At 47.9% G+C, this 24,999-nt stretch overlaps 1 protein-coding gene across 1 annotated transcript; it reads left to right on the forward strand.

Moving 5' to 3' along the window:
- Nucleotides 1-3,943: 3,943 nt before the first annotated feature.
- On the forward strand, nucleotides 3,944-24,397 carry AXDND1 (axonemal dynein light chain domain containing 1; the record flags this gene model as incomplete). The annotated part of the gene is made up of 24 exons (XM_084266271.1): nucleotides 3,944-4,040; nucleotides 4,805-4,986; nucleotides 5,334-5,434; nucleotides 5,522-5,585; nucleotides 6,496-6,581; nucleotides 7,341-7,397; nucleotides 7,514-7,619; nucleotides 8,338-8,459; nucleotides 9,253-9,393; nucleotides 9,885-9,989; nucleotides 10,605-10,725; nucleotides 11,312-11,413; nucleotides 11,968-12,134; nucleotides 12,989-13,052; nucleotides 13,649-13,883; nucleotides 15,110-15,177; nucleotides 17,747-17,955; nucleotides 18,525-18,621; nucleotides 19,448-19,558; nucleotides 20,363-20,506; nucleotides 20,649-20,774; nucleotides 21,932-22,023; nucleotides 22,884-23,035; nucleotides 24,378-24,397. 24 exons carry the CDS (start codon nucleotides 3,944-3,946, stop codon nucleotides 24,395-24,397), a joined length of 2,769 nt encoding a protein of 922 aa, XP_084122397.1.
- Between the last annotated feature and the right edge of the window lie 602 nt (nucleotides 24,398-24,999).

The raw sequence follows: 24,999 nt of genomic DNA on the forward strand, positions 1-24,999 counted from the left end.
CGCTCCAGATAATCAGTTGTTCTAACACAACTTGTAAAGGGACTTTAGCTTTAACTTGGCAGGTGCTTTAAGGTATACAAGTTGTTCAGGCTTTCTCTAGTAAGAAAGATTTGAAACACTACAACAGAGCTGTAAGAAAGCGTGGCTGACTTCACAGGTATGCAGTGCGCTCTCCTCTGGAACGGCTGTGTGCAGCTTGACAAGCCAGTGCGTCGGTGCCTCATGCCAGTGGGTGTTGTAGCAGCTTGTGTGGGGAATGACAGTCGAGCTGGGGGCTGGTGTCAGAACTGCTCTTCTGTCTGCCTGGGTCCGGCCTTACGTCAGGTGAGGAGCGGTTCCCCAGGTACTGCCCTCTTTGTGCTGAAGGTTTGCTGGAACTGCAGCTCCTGTAGTTGGAGAGGGAGCGTGACCTGCAGGAGGAACCTTAACTGTGGTCACAGGGATTTCTGAATTACCCAAACATCCTTTATCGGCACTTTTTGGTCACAGCTTTTGCTTACTGATCTACAGTCTAGGTATTGGCACCAGCAGTGTTGGGGCTGCCAGTAGACTTGTCTCCGCTGTCTTTCAAGCTTATTTTTACTAACTTGAGTGGAGTGATTTTGTGAGAGCTCAGTGGTATTTCAACCCTGGTGTTCAGTTTTCCATGGGAAGGAATCCTGGCCTAAGAAAGGACATTGTGTGAGGTCAGATTTGCCAAATAACAGCGTTTGTGGATGTGGCTCTCCTAAAAATGTCTCCTGCTAGAACTTGTTTCTTCAAACAGTTGGGTTAACTTCAAAGGAAGGAGTTCATGTACATAACTGAAGCTTGGCAGTATTAGTGTATGCAGTCCTGAGAGGGAAATGGGTTACTTCCAGGATTAATCAAACACATGGAGGATAATCTTTTGCTCTGCCTTTTGTGGGAGGAAGGGATAGAATTGCTGGAGCAACTAAGATTCCTTTTCTGAAAAAAAAAAAAACCAACAGAACCCCCATCCTTTGGCCAAAGAGCTTTGTCACCTTCTTAGTACAGGATGAAAGTCAGTCCAGAACTTCTAGTTGTGGTGCTCAAGCCCCTTCTATAGAGCTGTGACTGCACTCGGAGAGAGTGTGGCAATGAGGGACTCTGTCCTCTTGATGCCTTTGTCAGGTCTTGCTGCTGTCCCAGCATTCTCAAAAGGAGAAAAAATCATGGCACTTTGGGCCAAGTTCTGATGTTTCTCTTGCAGTTGGCACTGTCATAGTCCTAATAAAGAGTATCAGCATTTGTTGTGTCAGCATCCTCGGCGGTTGAAACTGGAGGGCTTGAGCATCTGACAAGCAAAAGGCAACCAGAAAGGGATGCTCAGCTGTTGGAACTAGTCTTGGTTTTTGACAGGTTGAACTTTTCAAGCCTTGTAGATCAAGGCATCTGGCAACCGTGCTGTCAGGGTGCTAACAATTGGGATTACTTTCCATTTCATGGGTTTCCAAATTGCTTTTGGATGTGGGCTTACTTTCAATTTTTTTTTTTTCTCAAGAGTACTGGAGGGGAAATAGAGAGAGAGCCTTTTGCACACTGCTGGTTTAATTGGAGTCAGTTATACCATGTTTGTGTGCCAGAGCTGGCACGTGTTGTGGTTAATAACAGGCTCACGACCTGCCCTCTGCAAGCACTCGTTAATTGCGTATTTGGTTCTTGGTGGCTCTCCCCAGCAGAAGGGCCATGCAGCTTGCTTCCGTGGTCACCACCTCCCTCCTGAGGTGGGAAGCCTTCAGGTCAGCATGGTGGTCAGCACAGCTGCAGCTCCTTGCTTGGTAACATCACAAAAATCAGTATTAATATGGCAAATTGCTTCCTGGTTTTCATGCAGATGAGTTTGTTCTCAGTAAGGCTGAACCTCCGTGGATACTGCATGCCTTAGAACATCCTTTCTGTTGGGTATTAAACAACTTCCTGCCTTCAGAGGAGGAGCTGCCCTGCACTTGAGCTGCCTGCTGTATGCTTGTCCTGCCATAGCCCTCTGGGTATGGCTGCTGTGTGCTGTGTTGAGGTGGGGGAAACCCTGGTGTAGGTGTTATTTTAATAGGAGATGGCATTGGTGAAGCAACTCATCTGCCTGCTAAAGGAAAACGAAACTTCCAGAGCTCCCTCCCTCCAAATACAGATGAGCTGGAAGGACCAGCACCCAGCACAAGCTGTGAGCAAGCCCACCTGCTGTGCAGTATCAGGGTGAAGAACCAGCTCCCTGTGGTACCTCCGAGCCAGCTTCAGCCTCATCTCTTCTCCCTGAGCAGCCATCGCTGCCCCTTCGCCCACAGGGACGGGGCACAGGGTGGTCCGGCAGTCACCACACGTGCACAGGCCCTGGCACCAGCGGCTCGATGTACACAGCCTGCACCATGCTCTGTCACGTGGAAGAGCTGTTTATATCTACTGTATTACAGCAGTTGAAATATATTTTGCTATTGGGGAGGAAAAAACCTGCCTTGGCCTGTTTCTTTTGGAGGATCCTGATTTGTGGTGGGGGTGTGTGGAGGGAAGGGGGAGAGCAGGGCAGGGCATAAGAGATGTGGGGCTGCTCTCCTGGGGGGATGATGCGGGGCTGGGGGGAGGGGTGGTGGAGTCTTCTGGAACATGGGGTGGAGTCCTTTGTTTCCCTGGTGATGGAGCCAGGGAGGAGCAGCATGGCGGGTAAGGGCTGGTGGGCATGGAGGGCCTCTGGGAGAGGGGAGCTCCCCTGCCTGGGGGGCTAGCAGCTCTGGCACAGCAAACCCCAGCCCTTCCCATGGGGCTGTGAGTTTGCCCCCTTCCGGGTGGGGAGGAGAGGGAGAGGGATGGAGATAGACGGGAGGTGCAGGGCCAGACCACTGATGCTGGCAGGGTGGAGGAGTGCTCCTCAGCTGGGAGTGTGGGAAGAAACTCCTACACAAACCTTCCTTCGGGTCCTGGAAAGCAGCGGAAAAGGCCAGAGCTGAGCCCAGCCCAGGAGAGGTTTGGGGCCGACAGCCACACCTCAGGAAGGGCGTCCTTGGAAGTGCAGGAGAGGAACGGGGAAGGAGCCGATGGTTCCTCAACAACCCTCCCTGATTCACGTACATTAAACCGGAGCAGCTGCCAGAGGTGGATCGTGGTGGTTTCTGCCTGCAAGTTACTCTGGCCCTGAGAAAGGTTTGTGGGCCAAGGACTGAACGTGCTCTCTTCCAGCCACACGCTCTCAAGTCAAATCTTGTCTGTGTCCTTAAACTGCAGCTGCTACAGAAGGCTGCCATCGATCTTCCTGTCCTTCCTGCTGGGAATAGTGTGTGCTGCCAGAGCTGTTGAGGGATGATGGGGGAGGGAGGAGAATGGCCTTGGTAAGAAGCTGTTAGCCATTTTCAATACCTTCTTTCCAAGAAACCATTGATGTGAGCAAACCCAGAAACTACCTGGCAAGGTTATACCCACACGGGCATCCGAAGACGAAGAAGTGTAGCTCAGCTGGTTAGAAACCACCATGCATGAGGATGCAGCTGGCCAGGAGGCCAGAGAGTTTGAAGTGCCTGTGTGTTACAAGGACTAGTATAGGCTGGCAAGGCTTGTGGGGGTGGGAACAGCTTCATGTGAGAGTTCATGGACACCGCAAAACTAATGGAAAGAGGATTCTGTTGTTGTAGTGGTTAGTAAGGTATCGCTGAAAAGGGTAAGATTGGTAACTGGAGGCCAATTGTTAAATCTCTGGCCCACTTGAATGTCTAAAAGGAGGACATGTACTTTATGCTGTTTGTAGAAGTCAAAACAAGCCCCGTGGAGAGGATGCAGCAAAGTACTGGGGGGCCTCTGCCTAACCGAGGGACCCGGGGTCAGGTGTGAGGGGGCTTTCACAATAACTAACAGAAGTTGCTCAAACTCTTGAAGTACGACTGCAGGCTTAACTGTATTCCTAGATCCTTCGTTGCCACAACTTCCCTTGGCTTAAGCATCACAATAAGCGTTCGCCATGCCCACGACGAGAGCACCAGTCCCTGGATGGAAAGCGGAGGAAAGGAAAGGGAGCGGGGCCTGGTGTACTGGCTCCATTGGCTGGGACCCCTCAGGTAGGGCTGGGGCCTGCGGGGTTGTTCATCTGACATCTGTCTTTCCCTTGAGCAGCAGGGCACTGCTCTGCATTAAACCTTACCTTAAAGCTAAACGAGGGAAGGCATAGATAAGATACTAGGGGGAAGTTTTTTACAGAAAGAGTGGTGAGGTGCTGGAACAGGCTGCCTGGACAGGTGGTGGGTGCCCTGTCCCTGGAGGTGTTCAAGGCCAGGTTGGATGGGGCCCTGGGCAACCTTGTCTAGATCCAGGTCTGGAAGTTGGTGACCCTGCCTGTGGCAGGGGGATGGAACTCTCTGATCTTTGGGGTCCCTTCCAACCCAAACCATTCTGTGATTCTATGTTTTGTTTAGACAACAGCTGATACGTCAGGATGCAAGTAGCTTTGCAGAAAGCTGACTCTCAGCAACCCCCAGGAAGGGAAATGGCTTTACAGAACCCTGCAAGCTGTAGGTGTTGGCAGCACCCTGCGTTGTTTGTGTGCCCCATAGCTGGGCGCTGTCATGTAGCCAGTGCTTGATCTCCCACCCTTAGAAGGTGACTTGTTCCAGGCGTCACTGAAGATCCAACAACTGCTAAAAGTAGGATTAGCTGCCTCAGTTTTAGGTTGTTGATCCAGCTTTGGGGTGAGGGATTAGAGTTGATCCTGGTTTGGGGTAAGACATCTTGTTCTTCTCAGGGCTGTGTTTCACCATTGGTTTTGCTTTCTCTTTCACCAGCAGAATGAATGCTGTTGAAATGGTTCTGATGCGTTTTTTTCCAGAGATCCCCAAGCTGAGGGCTACCTCGAGGATGCTCAACCGCATCCGGCCTGTTTCTTCCTCCCTGGAGCGTAGTTTTGTTCCAGAAGAGATTTTCCGAAGCCTGACCTGTGCCAGCAGTTCTCTCAGCAGCCCTGGGTACTTGCGGTCCCGACAAACCACCAAAGGCCCACTGGGCTTCAAGGTGAGCGTGCTGCCTTTCTCTGTCCAGAATCGCCTCTTCCCTGGGGCCGTGTGTTCCTTCCCTGGGTAAACAGAAAGCTTGCCAATCTCCTAAGATAAACTTATCCTATATTGCATCACTTTTCTGATGGCGCCACTCATTGCAGATCTAAATTGCTGCCTTCCAGCCCCTGCCAAACCTCCCCACACCCTAAAGCCCCTGCCCAGGCCGTTTGTCAACACCGGTTTCTTTAGCCCCAAGACAGAAATAACGATGCAGAGCTCGTTTAGACAGCAACCCTGACCTCTCCCACTCCTTGGCACATTTTTCCCTAAGAAGTGACAGACACGTGTGTGCCTTGCCTGCAGGGCTGCCTCCAAACCCCGGATCGGCTTTGGCATTATCCTAATCGTCGGAGCAAGTTCAGACACCTGACAGACCACCCTGTCAGCCTGACGGGCGCTGGAAGGTAAGCAAGGAAGGGATAAAGGGCCCAGAGTGATGGAAAGAAGTCAGAGCTGGGAACACAGTGCCAGATTGTGGATTTTTCCTACAGTAGGGGCTGGATGAACGGACCGGATGTCCTGTCCAAGTTCGGGCTGGACAGATTTGAGGGAAAGGTATTTTGGGAGTAATAAATAAGAGATGTTAAATGTTCTTGGAACCATCCTTCTGAAGGATGCCAGGCTCACAGGGATGCTCTGTGATCCACGATTAAGAAAAGAAGCTCTCCTGGCTTAAATAGGCTTAGCAGGGAAAAGCTTTTACGCCTCTCTGCAAATAAGCGACACTTACGGGCGCTAGGAAGCTGGAAATGTGTGGCTCTTTGTCAGAGGTTAGACTAGGTATGCGGCAGGGTGTGGGCAGCAGATGTGAAAAAGGGCTAGGCAAAGTGAGGTTAATCTGCCAAAAAGGCATGATTTCACCCCGGGGAGGGAGCCCTAGTGCTAAACCCGGCCTGGGGCAGAGCAAGCAAACCGGCTCCTGGCTTAGGCTTAGGTAAGGGAACTGCCGGCTGCTTCAGGGCAGGGCAGGGCAGTGAGAGAGCTCTTCCCTCTGTTTCAGGGATGTCTCTTACCTGTGTGATGTTGCAACTGGCCAAGAAGCTAAGAAAGCAACACCTGGCAGAAAATCTTCCAATGGGAGTTGTCAGGACCGGAGAAGGAGCCGTGATACAGTCCCACGTGCTCCTGTGAGTGCTGCCATTCAGGTGTTGCTCTGGGTATCGCTGGCTGGCAGGAGGGAGCATCCCTGTACTTGTGCCCTTACCATAAATTCATCAGCTCTCCTCACAGCTGGCTGATCCCGGCCGTCCCCACCGCGGTTGGGTGTCAGTTACCCAATCTGCCGTTGGATGTCAGTCGCTTCCGTGGGCTGAGGGCATGTGGAGTTGGAAAAGGGAAAGCGGCGTGAAAAGCCACTGCTACCTGAGCTTCCTTCCCCAACCCACATCCTCTCTGGGAAGGAACCAGGACGGTGTTCACATCTCTTATGCTGACGTTTTGTGCCCTCTCTCGTTTCCATCCCCAGCGAGCAGCGCCAGCAGACACTCTGATTCCCAAGGAGTTTCACATTGTGAAAAACAGGGGAGTTTTGCCCTTGAAGTACTTCGACGAGTGAGTGGTTTCTGGCTTACAAAGGTTTCTCCTCAACTCATCAGGGCATGGGGATAAAGTGGGGAGGCTACGGACGCTGCCCAGACACACCCCTTGCTGGTGGGAAGGGGAGAGGGTAGAAGGGTTGTGCAAACCCGTCCTAACAGCTGGGCTATAGTTCAAATTTTTTTTGGCTGTAAGTTTTAAACTGAGTTTATGAAGCCTTGCCCTAAAAAAGGCTACAGAGACTCCCCTTGGTCTCTCTAGACAACTTACTGAACTTGAAGAAGATTCTTTCTCATCATTTGAGGATTAAAACACTGAGGTTAGGAGGTTGTTTGCCAACATAACGTAACAGAACGCTGTTGTCTTATTTTGATGGTCTCCTGTGATCAAGTCTCCGGGTGGGTGGATACATGGTACTCTTCTGGGTGACATGGATATGTGGTACTCTTCTGGCCCCACCAGCAACTTTTAAACCCATTGGTCACTTCTTAGCAGAGTACCACAAGAGGTTGTAAAGGGAGAAGGTTCCTACAAGACATCCGTCAATAGCAGCAACAAGGAGTTCCAGATGGGGGAACAGCTGGGGGAGGCCCAGTTCTCACATTAGGCACTGGATGCTCCCAGTGAAGAACAACTCTGTAGATCCTTCTCTGCCTCTGTGACCTTCTTCAGCTTGTACATCGGGCCAAGAGATGGAAGGAGGGAGGGGGATCCTGTAGCTAGCACTGGAAGGGTTGCTTTGTAATCAGGTTCTAACGTTTGTGTTGCTTTCAGTAAATACACGACGCTGCTCGAGGACCGTGAGAAGAAGCTACGTCTGTTCCCATCCATGTGAGTGTCACCCTGTGTGAAGTTGTTGCTGGAAAAAAACAACTGTTTCAATTGCATTTCCTGGGAAAACACCCTAACGTGCTCTACAGAGTGATGATGTGTCTCTGGTCCTTCAGGAGACCTTCTGGGAGGCTAGAGGCCATCCATCTGATGGAGGTGATGGACAGCATGCTGGAAAAAGCTGGAGTAGACAAGCTGATCAGAGTAACGGGACCCTCACAGGTGGATAACTCACTCGTACCCAAATAACTTTCTCGTACCCAGAAAAATAACGTCCTGTTTTCCTCAGTGGTGTTTGAACTTCCTTTCAGCAGATGGCTTCTGCCCAAGCCAGCTGTCTGTAGGCCCTGTAATAACCAGAGGTTTCCTCTCCTGAGCTTCTCCTCATCTTCATCTGATACACATAGAACAAATAGGTAGTTTGCTGGTGTAGGGAGTTACATTTCTGGCAGACGTACCAGAAAGGAATCCTTTGGCGTTGTTACTACAGAGGAATGAAGGCAGTAGCTGCCTCATCTCTTAATTGGCTGCTGTGTTACGAGAAGGGTCTTTGGAAATCTTCATACACCTACAAATCAGGTGTCAAAGAGTATCTGTGCTTTGCTTGGCCTTATGTGCTGTTATTTTTGCGAGGTGATGGGGAAGAACTTCTGAAAAGCTTAGAGCATTGACTCAGGAGGAGCTCCCATGGATGTTGAGGGTTGGGAAGTCAGGATAATTTGAGGAATAGTTCGATAGATAATGCGAAAACAAACCTGTGAGTACATGCAGGGTGGCTCTTTCCTTTCTCCTTTATACCACTAGTAATGTTGTGGCCTCAAAAGGAAACCACCTTCAGAAGAAATGAGGGATCTGTGCTAACCTCTGTTGTTAACGGAGACAGCTGACCAGCACTCTGTGAGACCAGGATTTTTTGTTTTCTCCTTGCCTGTTTTGCCAGCTGCACAACTTGCTGGAGCTGATGAAGGCAGAGCAGAACATCTACAACATTGTTTTCCATGAGGTGATTCGGCAGGTCAGCGTGGAGTGCGTGGAGAGAGGACAGCTGCTTTCCAAGCTCAGGTCGTCGCTAGCCAACACTTAACCCCTCTCCTGATTTCTGGCTGCATCCTTCATCAGAAGCAGCCTTAGCTCCTGCAGATGGTCCCTCATGGCCAGTCCGTTGCTGTGTGATTGCTGGGGGGGTCTGATGCTGGGACTGAGACAGGATTTCCCTGCCTAGTTAGCCATGGGCCACTGCTAGGGAGCCTGGAGGCTGAAGTTGGCAGCAGTGTCACTACACTTTGGAGTGTGGGCACCTCATTAGCGTGGCGTTCAGCAGCAGTGCTCACACAGAATAGAGTCACAGAATGGTTTGGGTGGGAAGGGACCTCAACGGTCATCTGGTTTCCAGCCCCCCCCTCCATGGGTAGGGACACCCCCCGCCCCAGCCCAGGGTGCCCCAAGCCCCATTCCATTGTGAACACTTCCAGGGATCCAGGAGCAGCCCTAGCCTCTCTAGGTACACTGTGCCAGCTCCTCAGCACCTGTACAGCAAAGAATTTCTTCCCAATTTTTAATCTAAGTCTACCTTCCTTCAGCTTAAAACCATTATCCCTCAGCCTGTCACTACATGCCCTTGCAAAAAGTCCTTTTCCTTTCACCAGGAGTAGCTGGGACTTCTTTCACAGTGGGGTTCCCACGCTCAGGTTACTGCTATTTGAAGCAATCACATTGTTCCAGCGTGTTTAGAATCCCTGGCCCAAACACTCAAAGGCCTTCTTGCTGTGCCATGAAAGGAAAGGGGCTTCGGATGGGGTAAGGGACACCTGCACTCTCAGGGAAATACCTTTTTTTACTCTCTTTTTTACTGCAGGCAGAGGTATGTGAGCCTCCTGGAGCGGGTTCCTGAACAGATGAAGACCCTCTACAAAAAAACAATGGCACAGCAGTTGGTCAACAGACATATTACAGAAGAACTGCTCTATTTTAAAGAGTCTGTTGGACACCTGGCCAGGTGCGAACCTTGCCTGGTCCTGAGAAATTACCTCTATGCCCTAGGCTTACCCTAGGGCAACTTGTTGGGTTTCTATCTTTGCTCCCATAGGAGCAGGAAGATGGTGGTGGGATCAGAAGCAGAGGTCTGGGCACTACACGTGAGCCTCCTCATGCTCTCGCTGCACCCTTTTACTGCCACCTGTTCAGTATGGGACCACAGAACAAGGGCAGAGCTATCTCTGTTCCTTAGCACACTGAGGGTTCGCTGGCAAGGGAATCACAGGAGGATTTTTGGGACAACGTGGGTACACTGGATGAGGAGCCTTCAAGATGCCTTTCACCTCTACAGTGAGATAATTGGAGGAAGCTGGAGGACGAGCACTCTGCATGATAGTGTAGGGCCCACCAGCCTGAGCTTGCTAGTGTAGAGACTTTTGGCTTGGGCTAAGTTATATTAATAATACGTTAACACAATTACCTTAATATTAATTATATTCCCTGCTGTTTCAGTGAGCTGCATGAAGTACAAGAACATGATCGCAAGGTGACCAAAGCAGCAGAAAAAGCTGAGGAGGAGCTAGCTGCAGCTGTGCAGGAGGCTAAGGCGAATGTGAAGTAAGTTGCTTTGAAAATGGAGTTTGGGAGGTTCCTGCAGCGTGCTGGTGTCCCTGTCCTGGGGTTGTTGGGAAGGAGAGGTCAGGACTGACTCCCTTCTGGGGAAGCAAAGTTGGCTGTTGATGACAAATGCCGTTATTTTGCTATAAACCCTAAACTCCTCCAAAGGGATGAGCTCAAAAAATTTTCTGGTTTTAAGATGTGGAAGTTGTGTTTCTTGCTCAGGTGCTGGCATTCCCTTTTCTTCACCCCACATTCACAGCTGGTGAGCTCTTCATAGTCTAGCAGGGCCTGCAGCTCTGAACTGAGAGTCTGTGGACATCCTCAAATACTTCAGAAACTGCAGATGTAGGTGGCTGTATCACAGTTGTGGTGGGTGTTGCGGCAGATGGATTCACTTACGGCGATTTGTACTCACACTGATCGGAAACTCACAAGGGAAAGAAGAGAACGGTGGTGTAGGGGCTCAGGGAGAAGGACCTGTGGATTTACAGGCTGCGTGGCAGGAGACTGAGGAAGGAGGGAAGGAGGAAGAGGAGATGTTGAAGAAAAGCTTTAGGAATTGGGAGGGGAAACAGAAATGCATATATTTCATAGTCTTTCCTTTTTTTCTAGCTTGTTTGAAGAGTATAGGGAATTATATGAGTTACAGAGAGCACGTCTGGAAGAGCAAATTCTGCTGCTAGCCCAGGAGAGAGACCTCTGGAGCTCAGCTGCATACGACCTGGCTCTGAAGGTAGGTGCAGGAGATGTGCCGTACAGCGCAGGGTACAAGCCACCGTAGCTAGCAGTCTTGTCCCAGGGGCACGTTTCATCCCAGAGGATGGTTTTGTTCAACAAGAATCGGCAGTAGCACGTCATACCTGTCCTGACATCGTTTCCTGGCATCTGCTGTATTTGTTGTGCATGTGTGTTAAATGGAAACCAGCATTAGCATGGCAGTTTGATTGCAGACCTCCAGGTTCCACACAGGAGTAACTTCTGTGAAACCAGCATTCCCCTTCAGAGATGGGTTTGACTAAAAAGTTTCCTATTCCTTGTAATTTAGAATACCATAGCCAGATTCCTTATACTGCCTCGCAAAATATCCTTCTCAGTTAATTCTGTGCTTCCTTGTTTCTGTGCCCTCCTTGTTTGTGGCCTCCCACTTTAGCCCACTGGAGTTCAAAATCTGTTAGCAGAACTTCTGGGACTGTCTAGGAGATCAGAGATTGTATTGTAAGGACAGTGGACCCAACCACTTGCCTCCATTTAATTTGTGGTAGCGCTCCCGCGTTGCCATCAGCTGCCTCTCCTCTCGGAGATGATGATGTCTCTTTCAGATAATAGACAGGCAACAGCTCACGTTGGTTCGCAGGCTCCATGTGAGTGGAAAGGCACTGACCAACGTTCTCAAGCATTTCGTAGTCCTCCTGGCTTCGAAGGTAGGGGCCTGCCTGGGACGGGTGCCTCTTCAAGGCGTGTGTGCACGTGGTTTACGTGCCCCTATGGTTCTCAGTAAAGCGTTGGTGCTCTGGCCATTATTTGCACTGTCAAGTGTCCTACTTTCTAAGGAGCATTAAAACTCGAATGAGTTTACTCTCTGCTTTTCTCTCTTTACTCCAGGTCCCCCTTTCTCTACCTCAAACTTTTCTTTTTCCTATGCTTCTGCTATTTCTTCGTGGCTTTCTTCCCTCTCCCTAAAACCAAAATAAATCCAGGTGGATTTTGGCCTCATAGCTATGGGGCTGCATGGTATCTCCGTTTGCAGTAGCAAACAAGGAATCAAGCACTCAGTTCTGGCGTGCTGAAGGAGGGCGAGCTGCTTTAGTCCTGTCTCAGAGGTTTTGTGTGGGCTATGCTGTGGAATTACAGACATTTCCCAGACCTCTGATACGTATCTATGGCAAAATAGCTAGGGCAAAGGGAGAATTCCTGCGACTCGGACCAAAATAACCACAACAGTTCCTTTTTTCACCCTCTTGTCCAACCCCTGCAGGACACAGAAGACTTGGCTGATCTGCAGGAAGAGATCGAGCAGTTCAGGGAGAGGTTGGGCCACGTTGGAGCAGAAATAGAGCGTTCCGAGGAGTCCAGCCAGGGAAAACTGCAAATTGTCTGCAGCAGCCTCAAGAAGCAGCTTCAGTACTCACGCTGCAGTGACTCGTGAGTGGCCAGAGGGATGGCAGGGTAGCGGTCAGACCCCTCAAATTTTGCCTCGCGGCAGTAGGGCTCGCTGGCCCTGTGCGAAGCGGGAGCTGACTCTCAGGCGCCATGAGATCTGGTGCGGTTTGCAGGTCCTCCACTGCTCTCTTCTTCTGCTCAGCACACGTGAGCGGGGGTAATCCCATCCCTATCAGTAATCCAAAGAGGTGCCTGGGGGGCTTGTGGCTGAATCCAGTGGAGCAAGGATTGTACTTTCCTGCTGTGAACCACAGCGTCCCATTTGCAACTGTCTCTGCTGTAACAGAATTTCTTCTATTTGCTTTGGCTTGTTTTAACCTGAATGTACGTGCATGGACGCTTCAAGAGAGCGTTCAGTTCTCTCATGTGCAGGCACAAAATGAGACTCTGAAAGTCACGAGGCTTCAAATTCCAAGGTTTTTTTCTTTATATTGAAGTAATTATACTTTGCAGGTGTTTTGTTAGCTCATTGAGAGGTGTTAGAACATAAATGTGAGTCCAAAATGCAGAAATAGGTACCACAGGTGCATTAACAAAAGGCATCCCTTTCTGGATTTCAATCACAGAGTTAGTGATGTCTGAATTTTCAGTGTGTGCTTGAATTTGATTTTAATCTTTGCTGGAAGTAACGTATTTTCTTAAAGATAAGCCCAGAGTTTGTGTCACATTGAGTGAGAGAACAAAAATCTCCATTTGAGTGGGGACTGGTGGTTTTTACTTTCTCGAGTCACAGTTTGTATCACTGCACCCAGAGTATACCCTGACTCCTGGTTTTACACTGACTATCGAAGGAGTTTTTTCCTCTCGTCTCTCATCCGTTGTTCCCTCTGCTTTAGCTCCTCTCCGTCGAACGAGAAGCTACTCGATGAAATCCTAGAAGATATCAAGAACTTGATAAACGTAAGATTTTGGGGGTTGGATGTGGTATTGAGTGGTATCTGCTCAGCAAATCACCATGTGTCAAGTGAGCCCCAGTGAGCATCTCTGCCCATCACAATGGGAACAAAAAGGCATCAGCTCAAAGCTTTAGAGCTGCAGCTTGACCTTATAACTGACCAATACCACAGTTCAGCCAGTGTGTTAAGCTTAGTTGTGCATCAGAGCGCTGTCTGACCGGCAGCTCTGGTGACTGATACATGATCTTTTACAGGCTGCCCAGGGGGGTGTGGAGTCTCCTTCTCTGTAGATATCCAAGCCCCATCTGGACACCTCCCTGTGCCACCTGTCCTAGGGACCCTGCTTTGGCAGAGGGGTTGGACTCAAGGAGCTCTGGAGGTCCCTTTCAACCCCTACAGTCCTGTGAATCTGTTAATCTCTAGAAGCACTCAGAACTGTCACTAATACGTTTCCAATCTATTGTGCTATCTACTCACTGTGATATCTTTATGCTCATGGACCCCTCACACTTCTCTTACCTGGTTTCCGTCACCTTCCTGTTGCAGCCAAGGGGTGGTCCGACTTCTGGGAGTACAGCAAGCTTGCTACTTGTCTTTCAGATGCTAAAAGAGAACCTGCAGCAGTACGCAGGGGAGGTACACCTGAGAAAGATGGAAAGCCTGAGGAGCGCTGCCAGCCTGCAGGAGCACTGGACCGAGCTGGCACTGACCGTGCTGAATCGACACCGGGACTTTGCTGGAGCGTTGCCTCCGCAGCACGCTGCCCTGGAAGAAATAAACCAAAGGGCATGTGAACTCTACCAGCAATACAATATGAGGATAAGTGGGAATAACGGTAAGGACTGACTAATTTGGCAATTCAGACTTTCCTTGGGGGTGCCAGGTAAAAGAAGCAGGTAACAAAGGACCAGTTGACCTAATCTGTACTGGCTTTTTCTAAAGCTAAAGTCTGACCCCTCAGATAAGTTCTGGGGACAAAGAGCATTCCATGAAATTTGACTGGGCTCATGAAAAAAAAAAATCTGAAATTGTAAATGTGATGCTGCACAAAGAACGTGCAACGCAGAAATGACACGTGGAAGTCACGTGTTGCGTTCAGAGGGAGTGTGGGAGGTTTGTGATTATGTGGATAACTCATGGGAATGAAAATAAACATGGAAGGAAAGAATGGATGTTTAAAATGTAAAGTAAAACATCACTTTGCAGATCATTAACCAGATAACACTGTCTCAGAGGGTAATACTTTTTTATTACCTTATCACTAATGCAAAGATACCTTAATCTAGATATTGAATTATCCTGATGATAAAGCACGTAAATAAATGTTTTCTTTGCTGATATAAAGTTATCATGTCCTGTGTAAGATAACAAGCATTCGTTGGGTAATTCACAACTAACCTTCTCAACCTTTGCCTCTGCAAGACCTTGACTCATTTTCTGATATCATTATTGTTTCATCTCTAAATGAAACAGGCTAAAGCTGAACCAAACTGCTGTCTGGAATGGCTGCTCATGTTTTCTGAGCTGCTGCTTCTGCTGCCATCTTATTCTTTTGATGGGGTTTTTTTTTAACAAAGGTTTTGGAAGCTGGACCACAGGAAAGGTTCTCTCTTGATTCACACAGGGAAATGTATTTTGAATGGTTTGGATTTATTTTTGCATTGTAACGTTATGGGCTTTCAGTAGAACAGACAAGGTATCCCTTCTCTTTGAATTGCAACTTCGGTAAGAAAATGAAAGATATTCTAAGGACCAGGTAAAAGAGGATACTGAAAACATGGTAATTTTGTCCTGTAAGGCAATGGTACTTGATTACCTAAAGTGTTTCTCAGTTACCTCAAGCATTTATTGTCTTTTAAGGTCTGATTACCTGATCTCAAGCAGCACGTGCCAGAAATATGAAGGGTTTGGTGTTTGATGACACGGATTAGAGATGCAGAGAGAGCAATGAGCTATGAGGTTGTTTTAGACAGGAGAGATGAGAGAAGACCTAAATGAAATCTGTAAGGTTTGGCTTAAGGTCTTTACTTTTATCCAGTCTTCCTTGATCTCTTCTTAAAGCCTTCATGATGTACCTTCTTGGTGAGAACAAGATGGCTTTGACTCTGAAACTGGCACTTGGGACTAGAGTAACCTCCCCAGTAGCTCCAGTTAGGAGGTCCTCTTTTGCTGAGGACTTGATTATGTTCATAGAATAAATGCAATGACATAGCCAGCCTTCCCAAAGCAAGCCACAGTTAGGAAGGATCCTGAATAATGTGTAAGGGCTAATAATGCCAAGCCACACATAAGCAATCAGAAGTGACCTCCCTCATCCCATGATCTCCTGGGCCACCTCTTTTTTCTTTTCTCTTAAGCTGATGATACATGGTAGGAAAACTTAAACAATTTAATCCCTACTGCTCTTCCTTGGTCTCCTTGTCGTTAAAAGCTGGTTGTGGTACACCAATCATGTGCTCTGAGGGTAACCTCCTCCCTTTCTTACCCATCTGGCCATCCCAAAGCTGCTTCATTGCATATCTCCTGATCCAGAGAAGTTCACTGGTCCACCCCACTGCTGCACTGTGGGGAAACCAAATCATACATCAAGATTACTGAAGTGTTATAAAAAATGGTTAATGCCTCCATGTGCATATCACATCATGTTTGCTACAAGACTTCATGGAGGCCAGGATGTCACCACAATTGAAAGAAAACTTAAAATATTGGATATCAAGAGCAAACCCTGTTACATTTCCACCATATTCCCCAATAAACAGTAAATCAGTGTGTGCCAGATAAATGAATGATTAACAAGTAATTCACTACTTTGTCCAGGGTTTTCACACATCTGTGCCTCCTGTACAATCCCTGTGTCTTTGAAGAATCAGGTTGTAACTGCAAAGCTGTTTTAAAGAGAGTTATAGTAAGCCTTTATGCAACGAGGGAGTTAAATCTGCCAAGACAAGAAGGAAAGTCAGGGCTTTGAATCAAGCCCATTTTCTTTCAGCTTGTTTTGAATGTAGTGCTTACTAAACAGCTCATTGCCGGTACTAAGCGTAGCCAGTTCCCACATAGGCTGTTCATCCCTCTTGGCACGTCTCTTTGAACCCAGCTTTAGCTTTGTTGGCTGAAAGAATCCTAATTAAAGGTTTGCATTTTCTTCCCCTGCAGGCACAGCCAGGTTTTTGACAGCTTTGGTGAGAAGTATGGAAGATTGGTTATTCAAGGTGCAGAAGCCGAAGCAAGGTTCTGGCACGCGCGAAGCTGAGCTGCGGGCGTTGTATTGTGAGATTCCGGCGTGGCTGGCCCAAGTGGATGCTGCGATGAGCTGTATGGGCTCCAGCCAGTTGCATGAAGCTGGGAGTGAAAAGAAACCACATTTCCCGTAAGGACAGAGGTGTTAGTTGTGTCTGGGCTGGCCTTGTACCTTAAATAACATTCGTAAGAAAAGGGGAATGTTCTTTTGTGGGGACCCCGGTGCAGGGAACTGGCAGTGGGATAAAGTTGATCAGCTGAAGTGTTAAAATGATTGGCAACTGCCTTTCGTTTGCTTTGATTTGGCAGTAAGTGTGGAAACAGTTGGTGGCTTCCCTGTCGCTCCTGGAACGTCACCGTCTCGCTCAGAACTGCCACCTGCTTCAGAAATCTTGACATTTGAAGAGAAACCAAAATAAGTGATTCATTTACAGTCAGAACCGTGGGGGCATATTCCTCCTCACGGTTCTCCATTGTCTTTGGTAAATATCTTCAAGAAATTAGTTATTTGCAGGGCATGTGCATAACATATGCATATGAGACAGCTGACAACACGGCCCACAACTATAGCAGTAACAAAAATGCCTGTGTCATGTCTCAAGCATATAGTGTATTGAAATGTGCTGTTCCCTTTGAGTTGGAATGCAAAAGGTGTCTTAGACCCTGTTGCAGGTGCCATACAGGTCACTTCATTTCTACATTTGTTGGTTTTGGGGTGTATTTTTTCAGGGTGGTACCTAGAGAATTTTTCCAGATGATTCAACGATGGGTTCTGTCTATGAATAACGAGGTTGAGAAGAGCACCACACATCTGAATGAAAAAGTAAGTGCAAACACGAAACTGCTAGGGGTAAGCACTGTTATCTAGTGCTCAGAGTTTAATTGCCATCTGGCCAGGGTGCAGTTGTGAGGAATGCTTGCTTCTCTTTCCACACCTCCTTTCCTGTTTGAGTTGTGGCTTTTGTCTTGCAGCCAGAGGAGCAGGAAAACTCCTCTAAGAACAGCTGTAAGGTCCACACAGCACATAAACATGATCTTATTGTTTCATCTTTTAGCATGCATTTCCTCTGGAATAATGCTGGCATTTCCTGCACAGAGACCTGTTTTGGCTGCCAACTCTCTGTAGTCCTCCTTCCTCCCAGGACTGTAGACCATTTTTAAAATGTTCTGTAAGGGTGGTGTGTGACTTCTGGTTTGTTGCTGAATTCTGGACAAGAGCGAGCACGATGTGGCTGATAAGCAGCATGTGATGCTAAACAAGGACTGGGAGAAGGATAGATCTGTGATAGGGAAAGCTGTGTTCATAACAGGAATGAATATTTCAGGGAAAAAAAAGGTAAAACCAAAAGTTTGGAAACTTAATTCATTAGACCATTGACTCATGAAATGCACTGAGTTCAGGCTGCTGGGCAGGACCAGTCACCTATTACGGGTTTAGATTTGCTCTGGTGTTTTGTGCAGGTGACTGAACTGCATGGAAACCTGAGCAGGTGGCTGGTGAATTTGCTGAGACACATGATAGCAGATCGCTTGTCCTCCGAGTGTCCTCAGCGGCAAGAGACCGACGCAGAGATGGACGAGGAGCTTGGACTTCTGAGGGCTCATAAGCTGCAGCATGAAGCTGAAGAGCTGGTTGCAGAGATGGGCAGACTCTCTGGTGCTACAGTCAGGTATCAGCAGAGGTTTTCAATTTCATCTCAGGGGGTTTTCCAGAGAAAAAAATGTGTAGTGTGCTTGAGAAATTGATCATGGCAACAGATTCCATCAATCTGGTTGTCCTTGGATCTTTTCCCAGGCCCTGAATGGGCCTTACTGGAATCTGTAGGGAGCCTAATAACATCGGAACACCCTAAGAGAATGGCAGTGCCTGCTTTCTCCCTAGCGCTGTTACAAAACATGCTAGCACCTGTGACTGCATGGGCTGTGCCCACACTACTGACTTCTGAGGACGCATGGGCAGCGCAGGCAGTGAGTCTCCAGTCCAGGTCACCTGGAGCAAAAACTCCACCCGATTCAGGATCTGGACTCACACGTCCTCTGTGGGTTAATCCAGCACTGGCATGGATAAGCTGTCCGGGAGATGGTTGTGTGAGCAGAGCAGGTGAGGATTGCTTTTCTGGAGACTTCTCTAGTGCAGAGGTCTACAGATAGCTCCTGTACCTTGCTGAAATCCTGGCTGAAGGGGGTAAAGCAATCAAGGGCACTCCTGCAGGGACGATGACATTCTGCATCTTTGCAGCTGCTGCCGCGAGATTGTCAATGCAATCGTTCGAAAGAAGCGGTCTGAGATGGATTTAGAAGCTGATTTTGAACTGGAGGAGCTGAATAAGATCAAGGTAAAAGATGCTTCTGTTTCCAGCTGTCTAGGTCTGGGCTGGATGAAACTGTTTCCTTTGTAAAAGATCGGGAAACATACATGTGAGGGTTTCAAGGAGGAGGAAGATTTCTGCTGCTCCAATGGGTTATCCTGGCTGCCCAGGTTTCCTACTAACTCCCCAGTCCTGGAAAGCAGATAAACCTGGACTGGGTCATGTTCAGTTTTAATATTTTTCCTTACTGTGTAAAGGCTCTCCTGTGAGAGAAAACATTTTGCAGTTAACTGACCTATCTGCTGCCTCTTTATTCTACACTGGCATATATGGCTCTTAATTGCTACCTCTGCTGTCACCAGTGTTTGGTCAAGCCTTGCCTGCCTTTTAGGAGCGCAAAAGGTGGACCCTTCCTGAAGCCCAAGGCCTCCTTGAGCACAGAGAAAATGGTGATGCTTCAAGGAATGTAAGAAGCTTCTCTGCAGGGACTGAAAGTACTTGTACTTCTGTGTTGCCTTAGTGAGTGGAAAATTAACCCCTGGGATTAACGCCCATTTCTCCCCACATGGGCTGGGGCAGTGGCTGTGACACATGTTCTGCACTGGCCCAAGGAGGAGCTTGTTGAAGGAATGGGTTGGTGGGAGTGATTAGCCAGTGACAGATGCCATGTCTGAATGCTTGGAGGAATGTGCGTTCCTTTTCCTTTGTAGGGTGAGGATGGGAAGGGTCCGAGTAGGTGCCTGGAACAGATAAAGACAGAAAGGTGAATTTACCTGACTGCATGAATACGATGATAGCTATTTTCTTCTGCTCAATAATCCCTGAATAATCATTTTCTGTTCTGTCTTCCCAGACTGAGTGCAGCAATTGGATTCAAGCGTGTAGTCTTCTCCTTTCAGGGATCAAAGGTGCTCCGGTCTCCTTTCTGGATATAGAAGAACTGAGAAACCTCTTTGGGCCAGAGGTATATATAGACTGCATTTGCTGTTCTAGGCTGAACAAGGTTGAAGGAAGGTCTGCTTCAAACCTGTTTAAGGAAGCAGCTGGACTTTGAGGGAAGGTTTTCATGTGGAGACCTACATGCACTCAAAGCAACAGCTAGAACTATGAGGGGTTATGAATGCAAACTGACTAAAAGCCACAGTGGTGCTTGTGCAGGCAGGTCTAAGGCAAACCCAGAGCTTTGGTGACATTTTACCCTGTTGCCAGATCAGTTCCCTAAGCTGCATCGTAGCTTTTGCTTCACCCGTTGGGGAGGACTTCAGCTGGAATGCTGGTGGTCGCCTTGCCCAGGAGATCAGGCTGAACTTCAACTTTAATTCCTTATGTGGCTAGACAGATATCTGACACTGCCTGTGACAATGAGATGTGTTACAGATGGGTGGCCTGACATTGGCCTAATTTCACATGGAACACACTCGGTTCAGATGATGAGGAAGTGGATTTAGATTTATTGCCTTGAACAACTTGTTTGCTTCAGTTCTGAACTTGACCCCAAGCAGAATAACAATGTTCATGACAGTGAGTCTACAGCAAGTGCTGCAGCTCATGTGCTGCCCCTTTTCTGTGCCACAGCCTATACAGAGCAGGTACACTACAGTGGGTCCTGCTTCTGTTCAGTAATTAGCATATTCATTTGTGACTTGAAATGTATTCATGATGAAGTCCAAGTCTAAATAGTCACAAGAGACAGACACTGGTTGGCTTTAAGTTATTTGGATGGACAAAGAGAGCGTGCTGCTAACCCGATCCTTACGGTACCTTACAGGAACTGCAATTGAAGCTTAAGTTTAAGGACACTACTGTTTCTTCAACTCAGGAAGAGTTTGAAGGTGAAGATGCCAACAGGAGTAGGAAACCCCTAATGGAGGAAGAAACATTTGAAGCAAAGGAGGAAATTGCCATTATCCAGGTAACTCTACTCACCACAATACTTTCCAGCAGGACCTTTTTATTTATTGCTTAGTGTGATTCTTATGTGATGTGAACCATGGCCTTCTCAAATGCCACTGAGCTAGTAGTGTCTCCTGCTCCTTGTTCCTGTTCTTTCTCAGTCAGGTGCTGGTGTGGATTATCTGACTGATGGCAATGAATCTACTGCAGATATGATCAGATATGTGGGACACGATGCCAACATCCACCTGAAGTCTCTGAAGTCAGACATCGTGTCAGTTACAGGGGTAGGAGTTTCCACCACCTGGTTTTAGTCTGTTGGTAGAGATTTAGAGCTGGGTTTTAGCTGTCTACTCAGACACCGCTATGAGAGGCCCCACTTAACTCTTTTATGTCAGACCTGCTGGTGCAGTGCAAGGTTCTCTCTGGCTTTTCTCTTCCTGAAACTTTAATTATTAGCACAGTTACCACAGCTGCAACGTGGCCTCCTGACCCACGCATTACTGCAGCGGCCCAGGACTTCTGTGGCCTCACTGAATCAGGAGTATCTGTAGAGACAGGGATGGTGAAAATGGTTTGGTGCTGAGCACATGGGAGGAGTTGAAGAGGGATCAGAGATTGAAGGAGATCCCACAACAACAGAGAAGCAAAAAGTTCAGGTTGTTTTGACCTCCTAGGTCCTTCTTTTCTCCGCTTGCTTTTGGGATGGTGATCTCTGGTGAAGCTGGGTTTCGGAAGTCATGGGGGCCTGCCTTCTGCAATCATTCCCTGGCCAGTGAGTTGTCCAGAGTGGAGCCTAGAGCTACAGGAGTTGTGGATCTTTAGCAAACCATCAGTGGATGGTCCCAGTCCTTAGGCCTGCTGTGCTGCTGGGTGTGCCTTGCCCTTCGTGCTGTAGAGGCGGGGAGCAGGCACAGAGTGACAGTGGGAGGCACAGCAGTGTTCCTTTGTGGACTTTGCTTCATTTTATAGAAATTAACCCCTGGAAATCACAGTTATTTTCCAAAGTTCAGAGTAAGAGCCTTTTAACAGTTACTTTTAGAGACAAACTCTGATTATCTTCTTCAGATGAAGAAAACTGGCTTGTGTCTGCTGGGCCATGTGAGGAGCTGCTTCTTTCTGTTCTCTGGATATCATTTGGTTGGGTTTTTTGCTACAGCTATATCCAACCTCTATAACCCGGTCAATGCACCAGCAACCCAAACCCGTGAACCACTGTGATTCATGTCTGAGTCAGAAAAGTATTTCAGTCTATTTTTAAAGCCAAGATCAGTTTGGTGCCTGAAGTAGCCTCCAGTTTTATTTGTTGTGCTGATACTGAGCTCTTGCTCATGTTGTGACTGTGCCTCGAGACACCAGCACCAAACCACACACATGCCCCAGATGAAATGCAGCATTGTTGGTTTCACATTCACTTACAGAAGGTTTTGCTCTTCCCAACCAGAGGGAGATGACTGCCACCAAGTCGTCAACTCCATTTTCTGAGAAAGAGTTTGAAGCCCTGGCAATGCTGGAACACCTGCAAGTGCAGCTCCTGTGAGTACTGGTCCTGTGCTGGAGGCATGAGCGGGGCAGGGTTTCATCAGTGCCTGTTCTGCCCTCTGATAAGGTTCTGCTTCATCCAATCTCGATTTGCTTTATTTTGGGTTTCCTCCCCTTCTGATTGTCTTGGGCCACTGACTGTGATTTTTGTTGGCTGAAGTCATGACCCGTGTTGGCTCTCCTTCATCTGTGTGCAGATTTTCCATTCTGTGTTCTCCTGAGGTACGTTGTGGAGGTACTCATGGTGGTTTTCTGCAAGGCTTCTTAATACTTCAGGTCCTGTTAACGCTGGCAGGGTGCTATGGGAACGCAGCTGAGCGCTTCCAGGAGCTTGGTGTAAGTACAGCCAAGATGCGCTGTGCCCGAGCTGGGGGAGTGCACCAAAGGGGCACCCAAGTGGCTCCCTGCAGTGACTTCTTCCATGCCTAAGCAGGCTCAGGCACTCTGAATTCCATTCCCTCACACTTCTTGTTTTGTCTGTGAGCTTGTGTTACCCAGGGCAAGCTCATCTCATTAGCCTTGCTAATAGAATTGACTGTGCTCTCTATTTATCCTCGCACAATGAAGATCAGCGTCTCACCCTTTGCTAGCAAACACTGAGTTTTAAAATTAGTTCAGTTTGCAGGGTTTACAGCCATGCCACAAAGAGGCCCCATGCTGGAGTAGGTGGAGACATATAGAAGATGCTGTGACCCGTGTTGGAGCAAGCCCCCTTCCCAGAAACCATAAATACGTTTTAGAGATTCAGTCAATCCTACAGAACACTTCAGCTTTCTAAATTGTTCTTTTTAGGTATCCTGCCAGCAGCTGCTTAGATTTCAGGTTTCAGCATTATTTTTGCTTCTGTGTTTCAGGGAAGCAGAGATCCGTGCCCAGAATGCAGAAGAAAGATCTGAAGGTCTTGAAGAGAAGCTGGGAGAAGCTCTGCAGAGGATCAAAGAGCTAGAGAGTGAGCTGGAGAAACAGGGGAAAGTCATGCCAGAAGCAACACACAAAGAAGGGCAAGGTCAGGAGAATCAATGTGCTGAAGCCTCTCCTAGGCTCAGAGAGGGAAGCAATTGTTGAGGGGGCACCAGATGCAGCCTGTGTTTAGCCCAGGATGCTCTCCTCCTGGGCATGTCCTAAGGTTCTGTCTACACTCTTTGTCAGAGCCAAGAAAGGAGGTTTTTACCATGACTCTAGATTGAGACAGAAAGAACTGCTGCATGTCATCTGGTTTTGCAAGACAGTAAATTTTGTTTGATTTTTGGCATATGACCCAGGGTCTATATCTAAGATATCACTGTAATTGGCTTCATCTTCCTTGTAAATGAGTGTTCTCTGATACAGTCAAAAAGATCTATTTGGATCACTGATTTTGGGACTGAACAGTAATAAAATTCCAGGTCCCTTTGCTCTCAGAGGCCACAGACCTTTTCTGTTTATAGCACAGGACACTTGCTGTCTCTAGGAGTTATCTGAACACCACTGAACTACTGACCTTACCCATACAGTGCAGCAATGAGTTCCTCAGGCTGCATGTTTGCTGTGGATGAAAGCATTTCCACGTGTCCTTTCTCAACTGGATCCACACAGATAGAAGATGCGGAGAAGGAGAAAGCATGGGAGTTAAAAATTCTTCCCTTAGTCCTTCAGTATATCCTGTCTCTTTGCCATCAAAGTAGGAGGAAAGGCTAATTTGTTTAAGGATGTAATATGATACTGTGGGTACGTTTTAACTCTGTAGCATTTTTAATGGCTTTGGGTGGTTGTTTTGTCTGTCTTTCAGAAAACCTTTTCCAAGAAAGTGTCTCAGAAGATGGTGTCTGCTCGAGTCCCAAAGCTGCTACCTCTGGCCAGTCCAAGGGATCCAGAAAAAGCAAACATTAAAGAGTAGTGCATGAGTAGATTCTTAGTGCCTGTTCATAGTAGTGTTTCGCCCCCAGTCCACCGCTGTTACTCCTTACTTACTACTCCACCGCCTCTGTGCCACCTTGGCATTTATGCTGTTCTTCTAGCAGCCTCTGCCACTTGCTTGTCCTCTACTTCCCCCCAGCATCTCTCCTGCCTGCATGCCCTCCTCCCTTCCCCTTACCCTGGCTTTCCTCCTCTTTGTGTTCATCACAACATCCTGGTTGCCCTGTCTCATTCAGCCTCATCCCTTTTGGATCATACAAGTCCTTTGCACCTCTCTTCATATTGAGGTTAGGTTTTTTCCTCAGTGCCAACACAGACTGGTTGTGTATGTGATAATAGGTACTTTCTTCATCCTCTGGGGTTCAGTTATCAGCTGACTGGTTAGGAAGAAATTGTAAGGACAAAATTCTGTTTGTTTTTTAATCTTCTTTTGAAGGTTTTTGTCCTTTCAGAAAGCATGAAGCAGCCTTGAAGCTGTGCACAGTCCTGAAGGCCTTTCCCAGACTGCTGCCACAGGAGAGCTGCCTGCAACCAAGGTCACAAAATTAGACGATGCCGGTTCACCCTCTTGGTGCACGGGAACGGCATCTAAAACCCATGCTACATCTCCCTGTGATTTCTGTGCTTGTCGTCTTTGACTTCTGCTGCTGTTGGATCCCCAACTCTGGGCAGTCTGTGTAGTTCTAAAGCTCTGCAAGGCCAGCAGAGCTGCCTGGGTTCAGCATGACTCTGACTTGGGAGAGTAGGCAGTGACACTGCCAGCAATCACATCAGCTCAGGCAGCCCTTGCCAACTCCCCCGGAGTAAATACTATTTTGGAAACATCATATATCATTAATCCTGAAGTACAAGTTCTCCTTCTGCAAGGTTTTTGACTCTAATACCTCCTGAAGGTAAACTGACAAGTTCCTTCCAGCTCTGTATACGTACAAGACTAAATCCCTCTGGAGCAAGGTGTGTCCTTTGGAACAGAGGATTCTCTTTGCTATCATTTGCCTTTTCTGTAAGTGCAGAAAAGTTACATGCTTGAAAAAGCTATGCCTGAGTTCTGCCAACGAGAGTTTAAATAGGTTA

Source organism: Gallinula chloropus (genome assembly GCF_964237585.1).
Source record: "Gallinula chloropus genome assembly, chromosome: 6".
NCBI classification, from domain to species: Eukaryota; Metazoa; Chordata; class Aves; order Gruiformes; family Rallidae; genus Gallinula; species Gallinula chloropus.